Consider the following 20805-nt stretch of genomic DNA (forward strand, 5'->3'; position numbering starts at 1 on the left):
GAGTTATTACAGATAGTTAATTACTCGCCGGTCGATTGCACGTCGTAAATAAGTTTAACGATTTTAGATGTTGATTCAAACCCCGGAAAAAGGGCCGGTCGCATAAATTGTTACAGAAACTTTGTAAGGCCTTGAATTCAGGTTTTATTGTTCGATAGTATTCAACCTTTGTCGAAGCTGGCCTCATAAATATTACACTAATTTTGAGCTTCATCTGACGTATCATACATGCGACAAATATTTTAAAATTGTACTTTTTCTTCCATGATCGAATATGTCATTTGGCGCTTTTTATAACTATCAAGATAAAGAGATTTTTACTATCGTTCTTAGCTTGTTCTATCATTACTTGCAAGCACTTTAGAAATTAAATTTTATTACAATTCACATTCAACTTTTTAATACGACTAAAATACCACTATTATACTTGAAGATATGTGAAACACTGAAGTAAACGAATGCTTGAAAACCACCGAAGAGAAAATCAAAAAAGAACCGCCTGTATTTGAATTTTAGAGTCGCAATTGCCATTTGGAATATTCAAAATAATAAAATGAAATCGTCGAAAAATATTTAATCAAATTTGCAAGTGAGAATTTCATACTGATTTCAGCTAGTCATGAGGAAAGACCCTTTAGAAATGACTGATTGATTAATCATGGCTTTAAACTTGTGTATTAACCAAGTTCCCGAAATAATGTAACTGAACTACTAACTTATATTGTTCTTGCAGAAAAATCTCATTATTCCGGTAGGTATATTTTAGGCTTTATATTAGTCTGATACTATTTTCACTCAATTTTACTTTGAAATGTGCACTTTGTGTGAAGACCTTGTAAATCTCAGCTGGTTATTACGAGTTTTCGTCGTCAAAAAATTATTTTTTCTCAATTTTTGAACTTCACAACTAAACGTATGTAAACAAACGAATTTTGTAGCAAAGATAAAAATGTTTTTTCTGTATTCAAATGTTCTCGTAACTAAAAAAATCGCAAACTCTTCTACGTGTAATGATAGTGATGCTTGTGCTACGAGTTTCTGTTCTGTGTACAATTTGCCAAACGGAAATAGCAATTTCTGTTCCTTTGACTCAGGGTTTATGTACGGCAATAATCTTGATGTTGCAGCAAAGATGCAGGTTTCAAGGTGCGCACTCTCTCTTAGCAATTTTCAAGATTTACATTCTTTGAAATTTTGTTATTCGAGATAAAAATCTCTTAACAGTTCGAAATTTTGTCATTGTCAGTGAATAACAAACTTGACGAAAGATTTTTTTTTCCTGTGGAATTAGATCTGCACCTTGAAAGACAAATTAGGATTCTATGAAAGCTACTAGATAAATCATATTATTTATGATTCTTTGACCGAAAGTATAGTTATTGAAAATTCGGGCGCGACTTAATAAAGCGGTTGTTCGTATTTCATTCCAGTCATCACGATAAGTAACGTCCATATTTCAAGATAACATTTTAGCGTACCGACGGCTGGAGGTTATAAAGAATTTACTCTATTTGGAAAATTATCTGAGCAATCGATCGATTACTTGCTTAAACAGTCAAAACGCCATATGCGCGAAGTACATGAATAAAACGACACCCGCGATGTGTGGAATGGAATTTGCTGACCACGTACGGTGTGAAGACTGCGAAGCTCCTACCACGGTTGAAAATAATTACGATTTTTTCTTTCTTTTTCCCGAAGTTTATTTTAAGGCATCGCAAAAGATGGGCTCCTGCTACACACGGTCGAAAATTTGGCACACGCTCAAAAGTATGAAACGGCCATTCCACTTGAGGCGAATCAGTCACCTCTGAGATACTTCGCGCATTTTGCTTTTCAAGAGTACTCCGAGCGCTATAAAATTGAGTATACGATTTAATGGTAAGTCATTATCTTATTCAATGATTGCAATATTTTCTATTTCATCAGAAATTTATCAAACAGTTGGTAGAAATGAAGCCGTATTTTGCGTTGATCACCATCACTGAAGTGTTTCTACGTCAAAATTTGACCAAAAAAATTTTTTTCTACCGTAAGTAAAGTGTCCTTCGTTTTCAATACAAGACTACATTCAATAAAACCAGACTAAAAATTGGCAAAATACCAAAGCACTTCACTGCAATTTCTTCTAGAGTCCCTAAAAGAGAGAATTAGTATAGTCGCCGGTTGGATTACATGGCAGATACGCGCAGATGTTCGAATGATAAAATTGTTCAATTCACGATAAATATAAAGATTTTCGCTGTATTCAATCCACATTATCGAAAACATCAGATCGCAAGGCATATTGTTCGAGAGTCTAAGAGTAATAGAATCAGTGTGACATATACACATTATTGTAATTTACATGTATTCAACGACAAAGGAAAACAACTTACAATTCCGTTGTGACTGCACTATAAAAAACTATCGAAAACATAAGATTACAAGATATACATATTGTTCGAGAGTCTAAGGGTAATAGAATCAGTATGAAACATATTATACATTATTGTAATTTACATGTATTCAATGACAAATGAAAACATAACTTACAATACCGTTGTTATTACACAGTAAAAAATTGCTTTTCACCAGTAAATAGCATTTATATGTTCTCCCTGATCTTTTTCATTCGATCAGTCATTCGTTGAATTCAAATAAAATGCGCTAAAATTTAATACGTTTACTAACAAGGAATACCAGCTGGGTGTCCCCTTCAAATTCGTAGCAGCTTATGTATATTGTAGAACATTGAAAAATTAAAGACACGTATTTTTTTTATCAGAGGAAAACGGTTTAAAGGGGTGAAAACTTCTCCAATGATGGATATAGAATGGGGTGATTTCTTGATGCACTCGATCTATTTGAATGAAACTAATTTATTAAAATACATCGAGTGCTTCTATCCGAAACTGAGAAACCACCCCATTGGACGCTCATCGTTGGGAGTCGTTTTCACCATTTAAAACCATTTTTCCACAAGCAAATAAATTATGCGTCTTCTAGTTTTCAATCTTCTACAACATACAAGAGTTGCAACAATTTCGGAGGGGAACACCAAACTAATGTTCCGCGTAAAATCAATGAAAGTTTGATTCAATTTTTCGTTTCCGACAAGTAAGTATTGACGAAGGGGTGCTCTTTTTACCCCCGTGTTTTTTACCCCCGAAGTATTTACTTCATTCAAATGAAAATTCTTTAGTTTGGGTGAATTTTATTCGAAGCAAGTGATTATTTGGGGGATTTAAGGCACCTGAAATTACGTGAATATTCCTCAGCCATACTTACTTGTCGTTAAAAAAGAATAATTGAATTAACCCTTTCAATACGGTCGAACATTCAGGTGGACATACATTGTAAAAATTCATAATAAAAATTTCGCTCATCACATTTTTTTAAGGGATAGATTTTATCAAAAGTTCCAATACCTATCTGAAAAAATACATTGAAGACTGCTCTTTATTTAACTATATTTTCTAGTCAGAAAAGTGCAGAAAAAGTAGTCTAAAAAAGATGTGTGTAATTTTCGTTTCCATTTCTAATTTTATAGATTAAAAATTAATTTTTTTGTCGAGAAAAAAGTATATTTCAAGAATAGTCTTAAATGTACATGAAAAATAATATATAAGTTCAATATCTATTAATGAAAAGTTGTGAAGTTCAAAAATATTCCGTGTTCACTGTAATGGACATGCTTATAAATTTTGATATAGGTTCAGGGAAATTCGGAAAAAAATCTGATAACTTAGTTCAAAGATGCTGAACCGAAATACCGTGACATCGAACACCGGATATTCTCTTCGGTGTTTTTAATCCCAATATTTGTAAATAAAATTCCACTCGAATCTATTGACACCTAGAGTAACTTAACCCTGGTCGAGGTATAGAGGCGAAATGACTAGCCGAGCTATTAAGACACGGCGCGTTCCAAGGGTACACTAAGGGTGCTTTCCATAGCTGTAATGAATAATAGGAATCGCTTTGTAGAGTGACGTCAAGTTAATCGAACGCCGCACCGATAGTTGAATAGAATTCGATCGGGAATGCAGAGGGATGTTATTATTATTGCGTCGGTATAACCGGAGATACGCTACACCCGTGAAATTACAAGCTCGGTTATTTATATTTCAAGAAAATCTGAATGCTTCGCAAGTTCATTACTGCTGTTTCAACATATCTAGATGTGGCGACGCACTATGGACTAAGCACGTGGGCAATAACGAGAATAGACCGCAATGTCGTCGCACGCGTTAACATTGCGGAAACTACATAGATGAGCTGTTGGCAGGCGGCGCAAAGCCTTGACCCTGCCTTGTATCCACCCGCCTCGATCCTTTCTTTCCACACTGGGATTCTTCAATTTTTCATCAGCTTTTGCTTTTCGCAAGGAGTGGTCGAACAATAGAACAGAGCAATTTTAACATAGAAGAATTTGACACACGTTTGGGCCGAAATGAAGAGACCTTTACGTCAGCGATTCTCTGAAATTTGCATTCGTTAGGGACGAATAGCATATTGATAATAGTACAGGCAAAAAAACCGCTGCCTCCTTGTTTCACACGATTTTTTATATACAAGGAGTATCTTATGCGTTCTTTAGCGAAACACGAAATTGAGCTTAGGAACGCGTAATGTCAGATTTGTTTGCGACAGCGCATGTCCGCAATACACAAAATACCACTTTTAACTCCTAAGTAGTTAAGTCTCTTTATTTCGGCGCAAGAACTTGTACAAATTCTTTTGTTAAAATCAGCCTCACCCTGTCCGACATCGTTGCAGATCTTTGCCTTTGTTGTTAGATTTTCGGTGAACTGTGATAGGCAATATTTGGCTTGATTAAACTTACTCCAGGCGGTCCGACACCGGCAGAGGGTTTTCGAAAATGACGGCCATAGGTACGCTGGAAGGGTCACGCCAATAGGCAGCCTGCAGGTCGTCTTCCGTGTCGAAGATCATGAAATTCAGAGGAATCTTCACCGGAGTATCCCACATGGACATCCACAAAGTGTTCACGCAGTTAAGAAAGGTCTGTAAATAAGATGTTCAACCTTAGTGCCTGCAGTTGGTGACCCCGCGTGAACGGTGAGTGTCGGGAGGGAAATATTATGCGAAACCATGTCGCGAGTGGAGAGACCGAAGTTTGGCTGAGCCTAGAAAACACTACTTTGAATAACTAAGGGCGGGGGGTGAAAAATCTTAAGCGACAGTGGAGATGCAACTCGTTATCGATCTTTTCGCCGACGACTTACCAGGGTCTCAGTAGTGTTTGGCACCACTGCGATCGTGTGATTTTGCATTTGGCTGAAGTCGTCGAACACGCCACCGTTAACCCGCGGCGTAGTCATTGCTGGATAATTCGGGTTGGGTATCAAGACCTTGACGATAATCAGTATTCCGAGGGTGTAGAGTGGCAAAATAATCTCCTGAAAATGAAAAGTGTACACGGAAAATGAATGAAATACCATAGAAATTCGAAGAAAAAAGTGCTGAAATCGCAAATCTGCGAGCTTCGATGCAAGCTAGCATGAGGAAAGAGAAAATTGGTATTATAGTATTATCCTTCAACGGCAAAGCTCTCTGTGGCAACGCGGGGCTTCGTTGTCACGAAGCGTTGAGGTTGCTATGGTAGTCAACAAGCGGCATCCGGCTCTCTTCACTCCGATTTTCCGCTCCCCAGTTTGACGCTTCGCGCCGAAGAAGCCCTGGCTTTGCGGAGAGTTTAAGCTCTCGGATAACATTTGTGCGATGGTGTGAGGGCGCGAGGGGAGGAGGGAGTGATGTCGTTCTTTGTTGACATCGTGACGGAGGACTCGTTCTACGAGAACCTGACGCTGGGAATCGTTAAGATTTTAGAGGGCACCCCCTGCGTGAAAAATGTCCAGGTCGACAGGCGGCCGGGATGCGATAGAAATGCTTTGGCGAGCTGGGAACAGAGGCATTGCTGCGTTATGCCTGATGACCTGAGAAACTTTTACGCATCCATTGACGGGTTCCTGCTCACTTGGTCCCTCGAAATATCAGGTGAGACCTTGGCTCTTTGACGTGATCAATTGACCTGGGCGAAAACAGAGCGTTCGAACCTCGGGTAATAAGTAATCGCAGCCATTTTTTCATTTGATGAAAAGGAGGAAGGCTGGTCGGTGGTTGGCAATCATGAATAAACCGCGATCGACTTTGCTTCATTCGATATCAATCCAAAAGACTGTAAAATACCCAAATTTCCCGAAAGAGCGGCTGCAACTGACTAAAAAGTAAAACATTTCCTAACCCATGGCCGGATTTCATAATATGTTCTTAATTTCAACTATTTATTTCGCGAAGTATTACAACAGATATACAACAGCATACAATAGAAGGATCGAGAGGCAGTAAATGATTGAAATTCATCCACGTGGTATACGTGTGCAAAGTTTTAAGATTGCGTACACGACTTGAGAGAACTTATTGCTTTCGTACCCCCTTTGTTGATGCTCCAGGCATTGTTTCTTCAGCATGGTGCAAGTTTGATCATTTCGTTAGGTTAAGTCTGATCGACTTAGTCGCATGTAAAATTCACAACCAAACCACAGGGAGGGGGCAATGCCAATATAGCTGTAGCTACAGAATGAGCTTGAACCTAAGTATGTAAGTATGACGGGTAGACAAGAGGAACGGACGCGATGTTATTTTTAAGAATATGATATTTTTTTGTTACTGAAATATTTTGTATGAAATTTTTAACGCAAAGCTTAATGTTGTCATTAGCAGTCGGTTCTAATCTTTGATTAGATTAATCTTCGCCGTGGCTAGGTAAAGTTTGCAGATGTATGGTAATTTACCGAACTTCAACGGACCTCAACGTTTTTGATTAAGCATCGATCTATAAGTTTTTATTTATAATTTCAGTACTTTCAGATTTATAATTTTTTTCTAAATCATTGCAGTTTGCAAATATCATAATTTGACAAGTACTCAATATAATACTGTTTCATAACAAAGTCAATGAAAGGAATGGATTTCCGGTGTCCCAACCTCCTCATTATTTATACAAATGTAACTGTTGATACCCTATTCAGACCATGTAGTCTGAATAATTATTATTCGGCAGCACGGACTAGGCGTCAGATCTGACCTCATTTTCTTTAACTTCAGTTTTTTGACTACAGGGGAAGAATTCCCTCTGGGACGCCTCGAAGTCGGAAGTCTAGGAGAGCTGAAACGGTTCGTCGGCACGAAAGAGCAGCAATCCGAGGCGGAAGCCAGCCTCCCCGAAAACCCCGATCTTCCGTCGCTGAGCCCGCGCTGCAAGCTTTTCGAGCTAGGCCACTGCGGGAGCAGCAAAGTGTACCTCGCCTATGTCAGCCCAGAAGTGGATCCGGGGATCTGGCTTTACCACGAGGCGTCTTTGCGCTGGCTTCGCCTCGCCGATGGTTTCACCAAGTATTTCCGGATGCTCCTGATCCACCTGGGTCTCCCGCTCTGGCAGTACTGTGCGACAGGACTGCCCATGCCCACCTGGGTGGAACAGATATATCTCCTCGTCGGGCCGAATCTCCTGCCAACTACCGTAAAGCCGTCGCAGTCCGTCTCCCGGACGATGTGGAACGAGGGTTCGCCGAACGCAATCGACCCAGCGATATTTAAGAGCAAGGAGTTCAAGCAGAGGAACGTCCGGAAGAAGTAGTCGACACTTTCTCGTCCTTTCGAATAAAGTTAAGCGTCGTCGACGAGCCTGACTCTCTTTGTCTTTCTCTCTTGTCACCGACTCCTTTCTCTAACTTTTTTCAACCCCTGCATCCGCTTTCTCACCCTCGACTGTCGGTTCCGATTCCCATTGAAATTAGGCAAAGCCTTGGCTCGCGTGCAGTCGCCGATGCGGTCTTTCGATATTTCTTTTCTGACAGAATTCCTTGGCCTAATTGGCACGGGGCTTGGCGGAAAAACTTTCTCGATAAATTGGCAAACTATGGGCACACGCTGACTTGGCACCTTGGTTCGCAGAGAGAAATATTCTCGAGTAGAAATACACAATCCTGTTTCTTCTCTAACTGTGATGGAGTCAAAGATTCTGGTCTGTATAATATTAATCTGGAATTCATTTTTGATAGTTGTATCCCAGGTTTTAAATGGTTAAAGCTAAAGGTGGATCACATTTATCCCAGCGTCTGATTTTTTCAGGAATCTCACTAGATATGTAACAACTGATTAGATTCATGATGGGAGTTCACAGTTCTTACCCACGTTCAAAGGATTTGTATTATTTTAAATGGCTATTTTCTTCATAGTAGAAGAGTTTTGCTAAAAAAATCGATTAGCGGAACACATTCCGTTACGTATGAAGTGAAAAAATCAATACATAAAACACACAGTAGATAGTTATCGACGTTACAATGGGATTGGTCTCACTATCCAACTATACGAGTATCACACTTTCCATATAATAAAATATTTTTTTCAAGTCTTGCAAAGCATCTACGATTGATCCGAACACATTTTCATCCTCGACTTATTACGTAAAGTAGACGAAAGTTCCATTTTGGACGTCCACAGCTCTACAGCTCTGTTGCTTTACCTGAATCACCAAAATATATACTAATAATAGTAATCCTGATCGATAAATTAACGTCATTAATAGTGTCGGAACGGTACGAATGCTATTCTGCCTATCTGGATCAATACTTTCCAATGCACATTATCATTACTCTTCTAATATTGATAATCGGCAAAATGATTACCGTCAGTTTACGAATAGTATAACGACGTCCCGTCAACGTAGGTGAAGTATCGACCTCGCATTTGAGGAACATTAACGTTAGATGCCTGTGCGCAATACGTTTCATTTTATAGGTATGAAAAGAAGTCAATATTCATATGCTAACGCTAACCGATTGTACGTGAAAGTGTTACAGACGAAATTCTGATGGCTTGATAAAATAACTTCGTGACGCGTGCAACGACTACTTTATGTGGAAATTGTTTATGGTGCGTCAAAATTCACCATGATTTTATTTAGGGTACGTATATTCAGGTCTATATAAATGGTATTTTTTTCTCGGTATAGAACGCGTTTGCAGGCTGTTCGCTAAATAACTCTGTTGCATAAAAAATAAAGCATACCATTACGTAGACTCGTAATTGGACAAAAAGAGGATGGCGCGTTTGGAACTCAAACAACATTAAGTTTAAATCGGTAACAGACGTGATACGTACCGCCGTTGTTTTTCGCTTATCTCGTTTCTTCAAGAGGAGATTCCGCACGAGCATTGCCCGTAGCTGAGACATGTACACCCCGAAGGATCCCATCCTCAGCCTGACCTTTGAATCGATGTCTGCAACAATGAAACGAAAACCATTTTAATCATGATGCAAAACTAGGGATGAAAGCAATGGCTATAATAGCTGTGGACAAATTGGAGTACTCGAGGGTACCAAGCTCTGTACGAAGTATGCTATACATGAGTCTGCTGATATTGGGCAAATTTCCTGCTAACTTGCACCGCGTGTTGATTTCCGGCGAATTAAGCGGCCGCCGACGCCTCATTTACACTCACTTTGTGTTTGGTTAGGGCATTGGCGATTTGCATGCTTTTTTAACGATTTCCCTCAAACGGATCTAGTCCTTGATTATTTTTTACGTAAAACTTATGAAACGTTTGATTTTTGAAAAATGAATCACTATGTCGTTTGGACTCCAAATTGATTAGGAAGCATTTTTCCAATCTTTCGTACATGTTGAAATTTAATTTATTCCTTCGCTGTCAGTAATGCGATACACGGAGTTTTATTTCTCAAATGACTATCGTAAGAGCGAGATTTCATATCGGGTTAAAATTTTGTGCACCTATAAGCCCTGTTCCACTAATTGTAAAGTTCATACAAACAAATTTTCATTCCCGGTGACTGAAGGCATAACTGTTACGAAATCCTCGAGTATAAAACTTCCGGCTATCATACGGATTTATTAACTTCAAAAGTCTTATAACAATCATTGTCATAAAAAACGAAGAATTTTTAAAAATTTCCGATTATTGTTGCGAGCATAAGTTGCTGTTCGGGTTGAAACAGTGTATCTTGGGATTTCTTCACAGAAATGTATGAAATTTATGTTTATGAACCTTTATTCATTTCAGTTGAAGAATTACAGAAAAAAAAATTGCAAAATATTCACAATTAGCAGAATTATTCCCAGCATGGTGAAGCAATGAAAAAAAACAATGCGTTCATCTGAATTCAAAACAACAAAACTTTTTTATAAGATTGAAGGGTTTTTGGAAATAAAGGTCGGTTTAAAATATTAAGTTTCTTTAACGTTTTAATCCAAGTAAGAGCCCTTTTCAGAACGATGTATACGTCTGGCAAATTAAAATTTTTGCGTAAAAACTTGGAGAAGATTTAATGCTATTTTGGATTTCAAACCTTGTGAACGAGCGATAAGATACTGGAATATTTTCACTCAATTCAGACGAACGATTCTCAACTACAATAACTTTAACATTAGTGTAATTTCGTGACACTTGTGACTTATGCATCATTTTTCGTCGGGGAAGGTCAAAGAGAGAATAACTAAAATTTTAGTTCTAGATGTTTTGGTTGGGCTCAGCCAGCCTTCTCTAGTATTGTTTATTAGAAAAAGAACAAAAATTTTTGCTGTTCTCTCTTTGACCTGAATGTAAAATAACGTTAACGAAATTTTAAATTTTAAATCGAGCTTCAATTCCGAGAACCTTCAATCCTCAAGGAAATTTTTCTTCGACTGTATAATTACAGTTTTTGCATGATGTACCATTCGTTCGTTTTAATAGATTTTTAGCAAAATGGTAACTATTCAAAGAGAGAATTCAAATTTTGGAGTGAAAGAGAGACTGTATATTGAAGATGCCTCAGTACGTGTTTGCTTAAAAAACATTATACGTCACATCGAAGCTACGTTATGGCAGCTATGATTGTGCTAGGTGAAAATTTTGAGACCATCAAGTGAATAAAAAGCCAAATTTCTATTTGCTAGAGACGAGCTCGAAAACTCTAATTTCGAGAAAAAAAAATTCAAACTATTAACATTATCTTTTCCGCATTCAGTAGTTCAGATTCGTATTCAGTAGCTCAAAAAACTTGGATATCGAAACCACATGAAGGATTTATGGTGCGGCATAAGAGCGTTCTTGTTACAGGCTTTTAAGGTTATATATAATTATTAACTTTTCTAGCACCACAAATTTTACATCCTAATTTAACATGATCGTCTAAAACATGACGAGCTTATTCAAAATAGGCTTCACAAATGCACATATCGTATATGTGTTAATTTTTTTTCGAATGGATTCGCGGCCCTATAAATTCATTTTTACCGGACGGTGGCGGGGTTAACTTCTTAATATTTCATACGTTTAAATTTTTCAAATATTGAACAGGACTTTAGTAACTCGGAGAGAAGAATGCGGAAAAGATCTAACTCCGAGATAACTCAAGAAATAAATATTAACTCCGATCGGCGTAAGATGGCATCTACCGCTCTTGTCAGGTAACTTCCGAATTGAGTGGATTATACATATATCGTGTATAAAACACATTGGAATAACATCTTGTTAATTACGCAATTACGTGTAATGTTATTATTTCGAAGTGCTCTAAATCATGGAATCACATGCAGCCCGTAACGAAATAATTGAAATTGAAGTAATGGTATGGACGTTATTTTTCTGAACTTTCGATACTACTTTGAGTTCGAGGTATTAAAAACACTCAACTAGCAATTAATCGATTAATTGGAAAAAAAATCAATCAAAATCTACAAGTAACCGATAATCATACAGCCCTAACTTAAATAGGAATGGTACAGCCATCGAGCAACGTAACCTCACATTTGAGCTTGTAAATATAGGTTTAAATCTTGAAAAATAAATTAGTAAAAAATTTCATGTCAGAGATTGCGAAAATTGTAAATATTCCTTTTATTTTTGTTGTATAAATTTATGGCAATAGCCGAAAAATATATTATATCTTCATTCATTCATCCAATTAATCATTCACTCACAAAGTACATAAAATATCGATCAACAGGTGAAATCGATTAAAATTGTAAATATAAATCGTCTTTCTTTCAATAAAATTGTTTCTCGAATTTTTCTTTAATCCTTTTTAAATATTCTCTTTTTCCTCATTCATTCTCAAATAGCGTCTCGCTTTAATTCATATTTGTTTCATAGAAGTTTTATCGTTTCAATGCTTTGAATTGTTTTGATAGCAGTTATTCACTCATCTTTTATTACCAGCAGAGCAAGTTTAATCGATGTTACCAATGACGGCGACAGGTTGGTTCAAGCGTGGATCCACGTAATTACATTGTTGACGATATGTCACATAATTGATGTTTCATATATCTCTGATTTGATTACGTGAAACGAAATATTCAGATTAGTAAATTATTTTATTCGTTATCGAAGTTCAATTCTTCAATAAAAAAAATAAAAAAGTAAGACACATATTAGGAAAAGCAATTTTACACGTGGTGCACTGACGGTGGTTTCGCAGTGAGAGATCTCATCTCCCCAAGGACAGGTGTGAGCCCAAAAAGGTGGACACCACGTGATGTACAAGTAGGGTCAATTACAAACGAGTATTTGAATTGATTTTAGGCGGGATATTTAAATCGGTACAAGCTTAAAGTAAATTTTATCTTTCCATAACATGAGTTAACCTAATATTTTTTTAAAATTCTTAGAATATTTAACATTAGTCACTTACGTGGGATCCAGTTGACCCCAGAACCGACTTTGACGTACAATTTTAAAATCAGCGTGCGTAGTCCAAGTTGTTTACGCAAATAAAACGAAGAATGTTTGAAAAAGCTTTGGTTTCAGAGACCCCATGTGTGTATTGCATATTATTTTACTATTATTGCTTCAAGAATTTCTCCCAGATTCTATCGTTTTTTGCTAAAACTAAGATTGAAGTCTGTTTCTGGATTGTTAAATTTTGTCTCAGGATTTGTTCAAGTCGTAACGTAATGTTGTGTACAGTAATAATAACGTTCCAAAGTTGGCTGGTGTCTGCGTAACCCCGTGTAAGTAATGTAAAAGTTTTCATATATGTAAATGACTAGGATTAGAAAAAAATTATTTGAACTGATATCCACAGTTATGAGCTTCGAATCTTGTGCGAAACTACGGAACCTAACCTGAAAATTATTCAAAGCAGCTAGACGAATAATCAAAAGCTGATAAACACTGGTCGCCAAAATTTTCAACTGGTAAACTCATACATTGATTAAATATTTTCAGACAAAGTGAGTATGGATGTTAAGTAGAATTAAGGAAACATCTACTTAGAGAGGCTAGAAAAAAACCCTGGAAATTTCACATAATTGTGACAGTTTGTATAAAACGTGCTCGAGCGCTCAAGATCGCAAGGTACTTAGATATCGTTGACGATCTTACTTTATCAAAATCGGCTTTCATTTTTTCAAAAATGTTACAAAAACGGTGAAATTATTCACGAATTTTTCGTACGTCAATTTCAATTAATAATAATAGTAACAATAGTAATAAACTTTATTTATTACAATTGTGTTTGTAAACAACGGAGTAAGGAGAAGAGTGATGCAGGTTGGCAGTCGCAATAGAAAGAAACACCCGCATCACCGACCAACAACTCTCACATTTCTGCAAGCAATACTTTCTTTTGACATACTCGAAATATAGGCATATATAAGACGGAATTCATCTCAAATTATGCAGGCCATGGGTGTAGGTGCAGGCATGCACAAAATGACTTTGTGCTTTTTCGGATCGCTATATTTTTGGGGAGATGGGATTTGACAAAACGTGAGATTCTACGTATTCCAAAACAAGAATTTTTAGAATTGCTCAAAATTGCAAAATTGGCGCTTACTTTTCGGAAATGATATGTTAATATCAGAAAAAAAATTAAATTTACCTTATCATCCCAAAAAATCATTATTAGGCGTAAAAAATTGATTTGTGTAACAATATAATATACGTGCCGCTTATGTTTGGCGAGGAAGGACATACTTCAGTTATATTCAATTGTGGAATATAACCTCCGCTGGCCTGCATGATTTCAGATAGATTCAGCAGAATAATCAGTTCATTTCTTCACATAGGTTATGGGAAAAAAATCCATAGCTTGACTCTTGTTCCAAGCCGCCAGATAGAAGTGCCCCCTTAAGTACACACATGCTGAGGCCAATTGTCGTAACATGTTTTCAATAGACTTTCGACGCCCCGTCTCCACAGTGTATAGGTTATAACTGTACTTAGTTATGAGAATTGTTGAAAATAATATCACCTCCTTGCACACAGCTGTTGATTTGTTCAATTTATCTTCGAAATTTCCTCTACACAGATCATAATTGACAAACTGCTGGAGTAAGATTTGGTGAATTCATTACTTTCTTTATATGTTCTGTATTAGGTATACAAAAGATGTGATTATATTGTACATAATTCAACTCTATGGTGTAGATCACAATTCAACTCCATCAAACCGTTATCATTAAGCACGCACACTAATAAGAATTCGTTATTGCACTGCATTCGTCGCACTATATTAAGACGTGGCGACTCGTACGTATTGCTCAACTTTTTCGGAGTCCGATTTACCGACATACCTGCGGTCGTACAAGACTTAATTCAATTATAGGAGTACCTATTCTATTCTAGACGTACACAAACTACAGAAAACACCTACGCAGCGGATTACATAGATGTGCTGCGAGTGAGAGAGTAGGAAACGTATTCGCAGCGCTAATAGGCCATAGACGATACGTTACAATTCGTTCGCGTATTCCGGAGTTTTATAAAATGAATGTAAAAAACGTTTCAGATTGAATGGACCTATTAATGCAGGATTTTATTCACTCATAGCACATTGGAGACTATGCTGTTTATAGGCGGATGGGTGCAGCTATCACACAGAGATGTTATACATTCGTAGACAGAGTGCAGCTACGGTACACAACTTGTGCCTAAAGAACGTACCCGTATTCGCGAGAATAATTTTGAAGAAAGTTTTTCTAGTCACCAAAAAAGTCGAATCTCGAATTTCTATAGATGTATAGAACGTACAGGTGGGTCAAAAATATTTCAAAACAAAAAAATGACTAACTTGATCAAGTTGAATGCAAATTTTATAAAACTCACTGTGATGAAGAAAGAAATTTGTGAACGCTGAATTTCAACTGCAAGCAACCTGTTATTAACAAGACCAGAGAAGTAACTTTATTTTCCTATTTTTTCACTGAAATATTCATAAAACTATAACGTATTTTATTCAGAAATGAATACACTTCGGTAATATTCTTATGCTCTATGAGTAAAAAGTGTTTAGAATGTTTGGCTGAACAGAATGCCGCATGCAGTATCTGCTGTGTATGTACACTTGGGGAAATGGATTCTGAGACTTCTAACTTTTTCGACAAGTCAGTTACGTTGGCAATGGAGATTTGGTCTGCAGTACCACTGTCGGCCGGCCGCTACGGACTGAATCTGCATTGCCGACGTAATTGTCTTTTTGAAAAATTACACGGTTAACCAACAGTTTAGTGTTGACACGCGTACACCTATGTTACTTCAGCATGTACCACTCTGTGTTATGTTCTGATTCTTGGGTGAATAATACTGTTTATTTCACCTGTGACAATAGTCATCTATCATCTCAGCTTTCGATCTCAATAAACAACAACTAAAAATAATCTTTCGCATATTGTTGCAAACTCATCATTTATTAAAAAAAAAAGTCATTGTGTACATTCATTGTTATTTGCAGCTGATAAACTTGTTATTGTCAGTAGATACGTGCATTTTTTTTTCATATTCTTACCTGTCAAACGATCTACGGAGAATTCATTCATGAATAATAGTTAACGAATAGGTATTAAAATGTGTCATTTTTGACCGGAATCGGACGAGTAATGTCGATTTTTTCGTTAAAAATGATGACATAATGTTATTTTCATGGATAGTTGTTAATATCACGTGGACTTTACATATGGAAGACAGTGTTTTGACCTATAGCTAGCACCTTTATCTGATGTAACATTGCTGGTACCTTGGGGTTGCTGAAGACCCCAATTGAAAATTGCCTATTGTAACGAAGCAATTTAATATTTTTAGTTAAATTTTTTGTTAGATGATCACTTAAGTTTCTTTTACAAGATAAAAAAGATCGTAACAATAATTTTTAATTTTAAGGTAAGTAGTAAATAATTTGAAAAACTGCAATAAAAGTGAAAAAAATGACGTTTTTTATAACACAATTAATAACTTTTATGATTTTTGACATTAAAAACTAAAAAATTAACTAGATACAGTCGATATATGATACTGTTAAGAAAAATTCAGGTTCATTCTGTTGACCAAAAAAAAGATATTCATTTTGAAAAATTTCTACCGCTGATAACCCCCGTATACTTTGCAACACTGCTACCGCAATGATAAGACCGTTAGGCGCAAAACGATACAGTTCATTCCGCTATAACTCTCACTTGTATGAGACCAAAGATTTCTTTCGATTACTATTCGCAGATGATACCAATAATCGAAGATGAATCGGTGAATCATTCCATTTCCGAAGTTTTAGGGTTAAAATTGATAGAAAATAATTTTTAATCGTCCCACATTGAATTCATTTCGAATCCTATCAATCTGAAATGTTCAAAAACGGGATTCACAAATTCGTGTTCATTCACTGGGTGACTCTAAGAAAAAGGTGCTAATAAACTATTCACTTTATTTACGTATACGAATCCACGCAACCTACGAATCCGTTCCAACACTTGTAGTAGGTATACATGCGTATTGAAAGTTGTATCGTATCAACATACCGAAAAATTCAAACCAGTAATGCAGGCAGAAGAGCGGTGCAGCGGACGAAGTATAGTACAGGCAATGAGACCTCCATTTAATTTTCAATGAACTTCGAACGACGTTATCAGGGGCAGTACAATAAGAGCATGATGGGAAATTACGTTAGGGTTTGATATGAGAAAGTCCACACAAACATAGAAGAAGTACAAAAAAAATTCATTTTCCAACTTTGTTTATCAATTATGTTTAAAATCAATTGCAAAATTTCACACACGCAAGATTAAAAAGCCAAGAATCATTATTTAAATAAAAATAAAAATTTCAATTTAAAACGTTATTAAAACAGACCAAAAAATATAAAATAACTTCTTCTAGCCCCATACAGATTTAAAACGAAGAACGTTGGGCGCATTTACACTCCGTACTAGTGTCTATTGCATGCACCCTTCGTTTCTTGTTTTGAATCTGTATGGGGCTAGGAGAAATTATTTTATACTTTTTAGTCGATTTTAAAATCATTTTAAATAAATTTTTTTTTTTTTATATAATTATTTTATGCTTTTTCATCTTATGTGTATAAAATTGTCCAATCGAGTTTAATCGTAATTGATAAGCAAAGTTGGAAAATGAATATTTTTCGTACTTCTACGTTTGTATGGATTTTCTCGTGTCAAATCCTAAGCGTAATTTCCCATCATGCTCTTATTATACCGCCCCTGATAACGTCGTTCGAAATTCATCGAAAATTAAATGGAAGTCTCATTGCCTGTATAATACCTCGTCCGCTGCACTGCTCTTCTGCCTGCACTACTGGTCAGAAGGCTTCGGGATATTGATACCGTATAACTTTCAATACTTGTATATACTTACTACAAGTGTCGGAACGGATTCATATATTAAATGGAATCGTATACATAAATAAAGTGAATAGTTTATTAGCGCCTTTTTCTTAGAGTAGCCCAGTGAATGAACACGAATTGGCGAATCCCATTTTTGAACACTTCAGATTCACAGGAATCGAGAGGAATTCAAATGGGCATGATTTCAATTTTTTTTCAATCAATTTCAAACCTGAGACTTTAGAAATGAAATAATTCACAGATTCAACTTCGATTATTGGGATCAGCTGCGAATAGTGATCGTAAGAAATCTTTGCTCTCGTTACAAGTAACAGTTGTAGCGGAATTAACTATATCGTTTTGCGCCTAACGGTCTTATTATGGTGTTACACTTCCAGTACCGTACAGATCGTCGTCGGACAGCGTCGGACAGCGTCGGACAGCGTCGGACAGTGGCGGATAGCAACGAACATCGCCGAACAGCGGAGCTGTCCGGTTCTATCCTGTGCCGCGACAGTGGGCGTTGACCTTAACCCCTTGAGTGCCAAGTCAATTTGATGAAATGTGCCCAAAGTGCTAAAACTCAAACTTAGAGCAATTCACCTGAAATTGACCACTCGGTGGGTTTTTGGGGGCGTCGATCACGAATCCGATATCAGATTCGCAAAATTTCAAGATGGTGACCCGCTACTGGGCATGCGCATTAGTATGACTGATCTATACTTGAGGAATAGATATGGAATTGGTTACTCGGGGGTTTTCAGGGGCGCTGATCACGAATCCGATATCGGATTTGGACAATTCCAAGATGGCGACCTACTACTGCGCATGCGCATTAGTATGACGTATAATTGAGGAATAGCTCTGAAACTGATCACGCGGGGGTTTTCGAGGGCGCTGATCATGAATCCGAAACCATATCTGAAAAATTCCAAGATGGCGACCCACTAACGCGCATGCGCATTAGTATACCTGGCGTATAAAGGAGGAATCGATCTGGAATTGGTCACTCGGGGTTCTCGAGAGCGCTAGTCGCGGATCCGATATCGGATTTACAAAATTCCAAGATGGCGACCGACTACTGCGCATACGCATTGGTATGGCTCCAGTATAATTCAGGATTCGCTCTGGAATGGTACACTCTGTGTGCCCGCAAACTTCTGAATCATCAATTCAGGTATACCAGTCACATTCATACGGAATATCCTATCGCATATGTCCATTACTGGGTCAGGATATTGAAATTTTGTGAACTCAATAACATTCCCGCTCTCGATTATAAAGGTCTTTTTCTAATGCGCATGCGCAATGGTGGGTCTCCGTTTGAGAATTTCGCAAATGTGGTATCGGATTCATGATCAGCGCCCCCGAAACCCCCGAGTGGCCGATTTCAGTTCAATTCCTCAATTATACGCCAGTCATACTAATGCGCATGCGTAGTAGTAGGTCTCCATCCTGGAATTTGTCAAATCTGATTTCGGATTCATGATCAGCGTCCCTGAAAACCCCCCGAGTGACCAGTTTCGGAGCAATTCCTCAATTATATACCAGTCATACTAATGCGCATGCGCAGTAGTAGGTCGCCATCAAGGAATTTGTCAAATCTGATTTCGGATTCATGATCAGCGCCCCCGAAAACCCCCGAGTGCCCAATATCTGATCATTTGGTGATCATTTCTCCCGTCTACTTGACTACTATGTCAGGACAAAGATTTCTTGGAAATGATAAAAACTATAACTTTGTAAGCGCGAAATTAGTTTCCTAGCATGGGCTATCAGGAAATGAATGATGTGATCCTTTTCAGCATGGCCCAAAATATAGGAAAATACGCTTTAGTTACGGGTGACACATTATCAGGCGTTGCTAGGGCACTTATTCATTGAACAAAGATTCGTGCTTTCTCGGCACTTTGGGCCAAGTCGAGAAAAACAAAGATCTTTGTTCGCGGCACTCAAGGGGTTGAATCATATGTTCAAACTTTCAGGTTACGAAAGACTAGATTATAAACCCTTAGGTTACGAACGACCTCAAAATGCCAGCTAAAGGTTCTTTTTTTTCCCTGTGACACGGGAGCTTTTTTCATTACATATAATTATATTGATTAAAGTGATACTTTCTTCGGAATACGAGTAACTTTCCCGAATTTCGCTACGAACGAGCAATGTATCGTCGAAATTTCAACCCTTTCGATTCATTTGTTGATTCAATATAGGAAAAAAACGGGAGAGTTTGCTCGCTCGGTAAACGTAGGACTGCAACATGACCTTAAGCTTTAATTTCATCACATTTCTGCTTCAACCACTTTTTTGGCCTGGCTGTAGATTCAATACGTGCTTAAGAGCTGAGATTCATATTGCTATGCTACGGTTCACATTATCTGAACACCACAAATAAAATAACCTTATATTGTCATGTAACTAGTACGTTGTTGGCACGAGACTACGGAAAATTTAAATAAAACTATCACATCACACGCTCGGGTTCTTTTCACGCTAATTTAGTCATGTAATACTTAAAATTTGAAATTTCAGCAAACACTATGCAATATCTTAAAAGTGGTGAAAACGTCAGACTGAGAATTGCGGAAAGATTGTTTTGAAGAAGCTATAAATGCCAGAAATTATTACGTTATAATTCAAAGAATTTAATTAGGGTTGACTAAGTGCTTTGATAACAACTCTTGCGCTGCCTGTGAGGTCCATTACTAACCGGTACCTACTAATGCTGGCTGAGCGATTGCTGAAACGATATGCGATATGATAAAACGAAAACGATAGGTTCATGTACGACTGATTTCGGTGCTGCGGTATTTAGTTGCACGCGTTTGAAAAAATATTTGAAGAAACAGCCCCGTGTTTCAGATCGGATACGGAAGTGTTGCTCGATATTTCAAATACATTTTCGTAACTGTGATATCACTGCGACAATTTTATTGCCTGGCATATAGTGAGAAAAAAGTGATTACTAATTAAATTACAAAAAAAAAAAGAAAAAACAAACTCACGTCTGATGACATTACCCATGTCAGATGTTTAAGTACCCAACGTTAAAATATCGTCTACAAAGTTTTATCTCATCGATGTTTTGGAGTAAATTGTTTATGAGTATTGGCTTAGGTATTATATGATATGTAACAAGTATTGCAATCCGATCCGTGTTCAACTTTGGTTTTAAATAAATG

At 37.2% G+C, this 20805-nt stretch overlaps 2 protein-coding genes across 9 annotated transcripts in view; one reads left to right on the forward strand and one right to left on the reverse strand.

The window, feature by feature from the left end:
- The window catches only part of LOC124297456 (cholesterol transporter ABCA5-like), a 48234-nt gene that overhangs the window by 14854 nt on the left and 12575 nt on the right, over positions 1-20805 (reverse strand). For 2 of the 4 annotated variants that reach the window (XM_046748519.1, XM_046748518.1), the window contains exons 1-4: positions 14077-14610; positions 9172-9290; positions 5232-5405; positions 4829-5010 (exon numbers count right to left, since the gene is read on the reverse strand). In XM_046748519.1, coding sequence (XP_046604475.1) covers positions 4829-5010; positions 5232-5405; positions 9172-9290; positions 14077-14155 — 554 coding nt within the window. In that variant the 5' untranslated portion in view covers positions 14156-14610. Of the gene's footprint in view, positions 1-4828; positions 5011-5231; positions 5406-9171; positions 9291-14076; positions 14611-20805 lie in introns of those variants that run through there. The other 2 variants (XM_046748521.1, XM_046748520.1) reach the window with 1 other exon arrangement.
- LOC124297457 (tubulin polyglutamylase complex subunit 2) lies at positions 1788-11391 on the forward strand. 5 transcript variants are annotated; one of them, XR_006906615.1, is made up of 3 exons: positions 1788-1881; positions 1945-2032; positions 2133-2762. XR_006906615.1 is itself a non-coding variant. In XM_046748525.1 (3 exons), the coding sequence occupies exons 1-3, from the start codon at positions 1879-1881 to the stop codon at positions 7643-7645; spliced, it is 609 nt and encodes a 202-aa protein (XP_046604481.1). In that variant the 5' UTR covers positions 1788-1878; the 3' UTR covers positions 7646-7691. The 5 variants fall into 5 exon arrangements, 4 of the variants coding, with proteins under 4 accessions (XP_046604481.1, XP_046604480.1, XP_046604479.1 ...); XM_046748525.1 differs by lacking the exon at positions 2133-2762 and adding an exon at positions 7128-7691; XM_046748524.1 differs by lacking the exon at positions 2133-2762 and adding an exon at positions 7128-7691 and having other exon boundaries at positions 1796-1881; positions 1930-2032.

The sequence above is a fragment of the Neodiprion virginianus genome, chromosome 2 (assembly GCF_021901495.1).
Source record: "Neodiprion virginianus isolate iyNeoVirg1 chromosome 2, iyNeoVirg1.1, whole genome shotgun sequence".
Classification (NCBI taxonomy): domain Eukaryota; kingdom Metazoa; phylum Arthropoda; class Insecta; order Hymenoptera; family Diprionidae; genus Neodiprion; species Neodiprion virginianus.

Coding starts and splice junctions, on each gene's coding strand:
- LOC124297457 (XM_046748523.1), top strand. CDS start 5,760: ATGTCGTTCTTTGTTGACATCGTGACGGAGGACTCGTTCTACGAGAAC. Junction 6,004..7,127: donor TTGGTCCCTCGAAATATCAG/GTGAGACCTTGG, acceptor TTTTGACTACAG/GGGAAGAATTCCCTCTGGGA.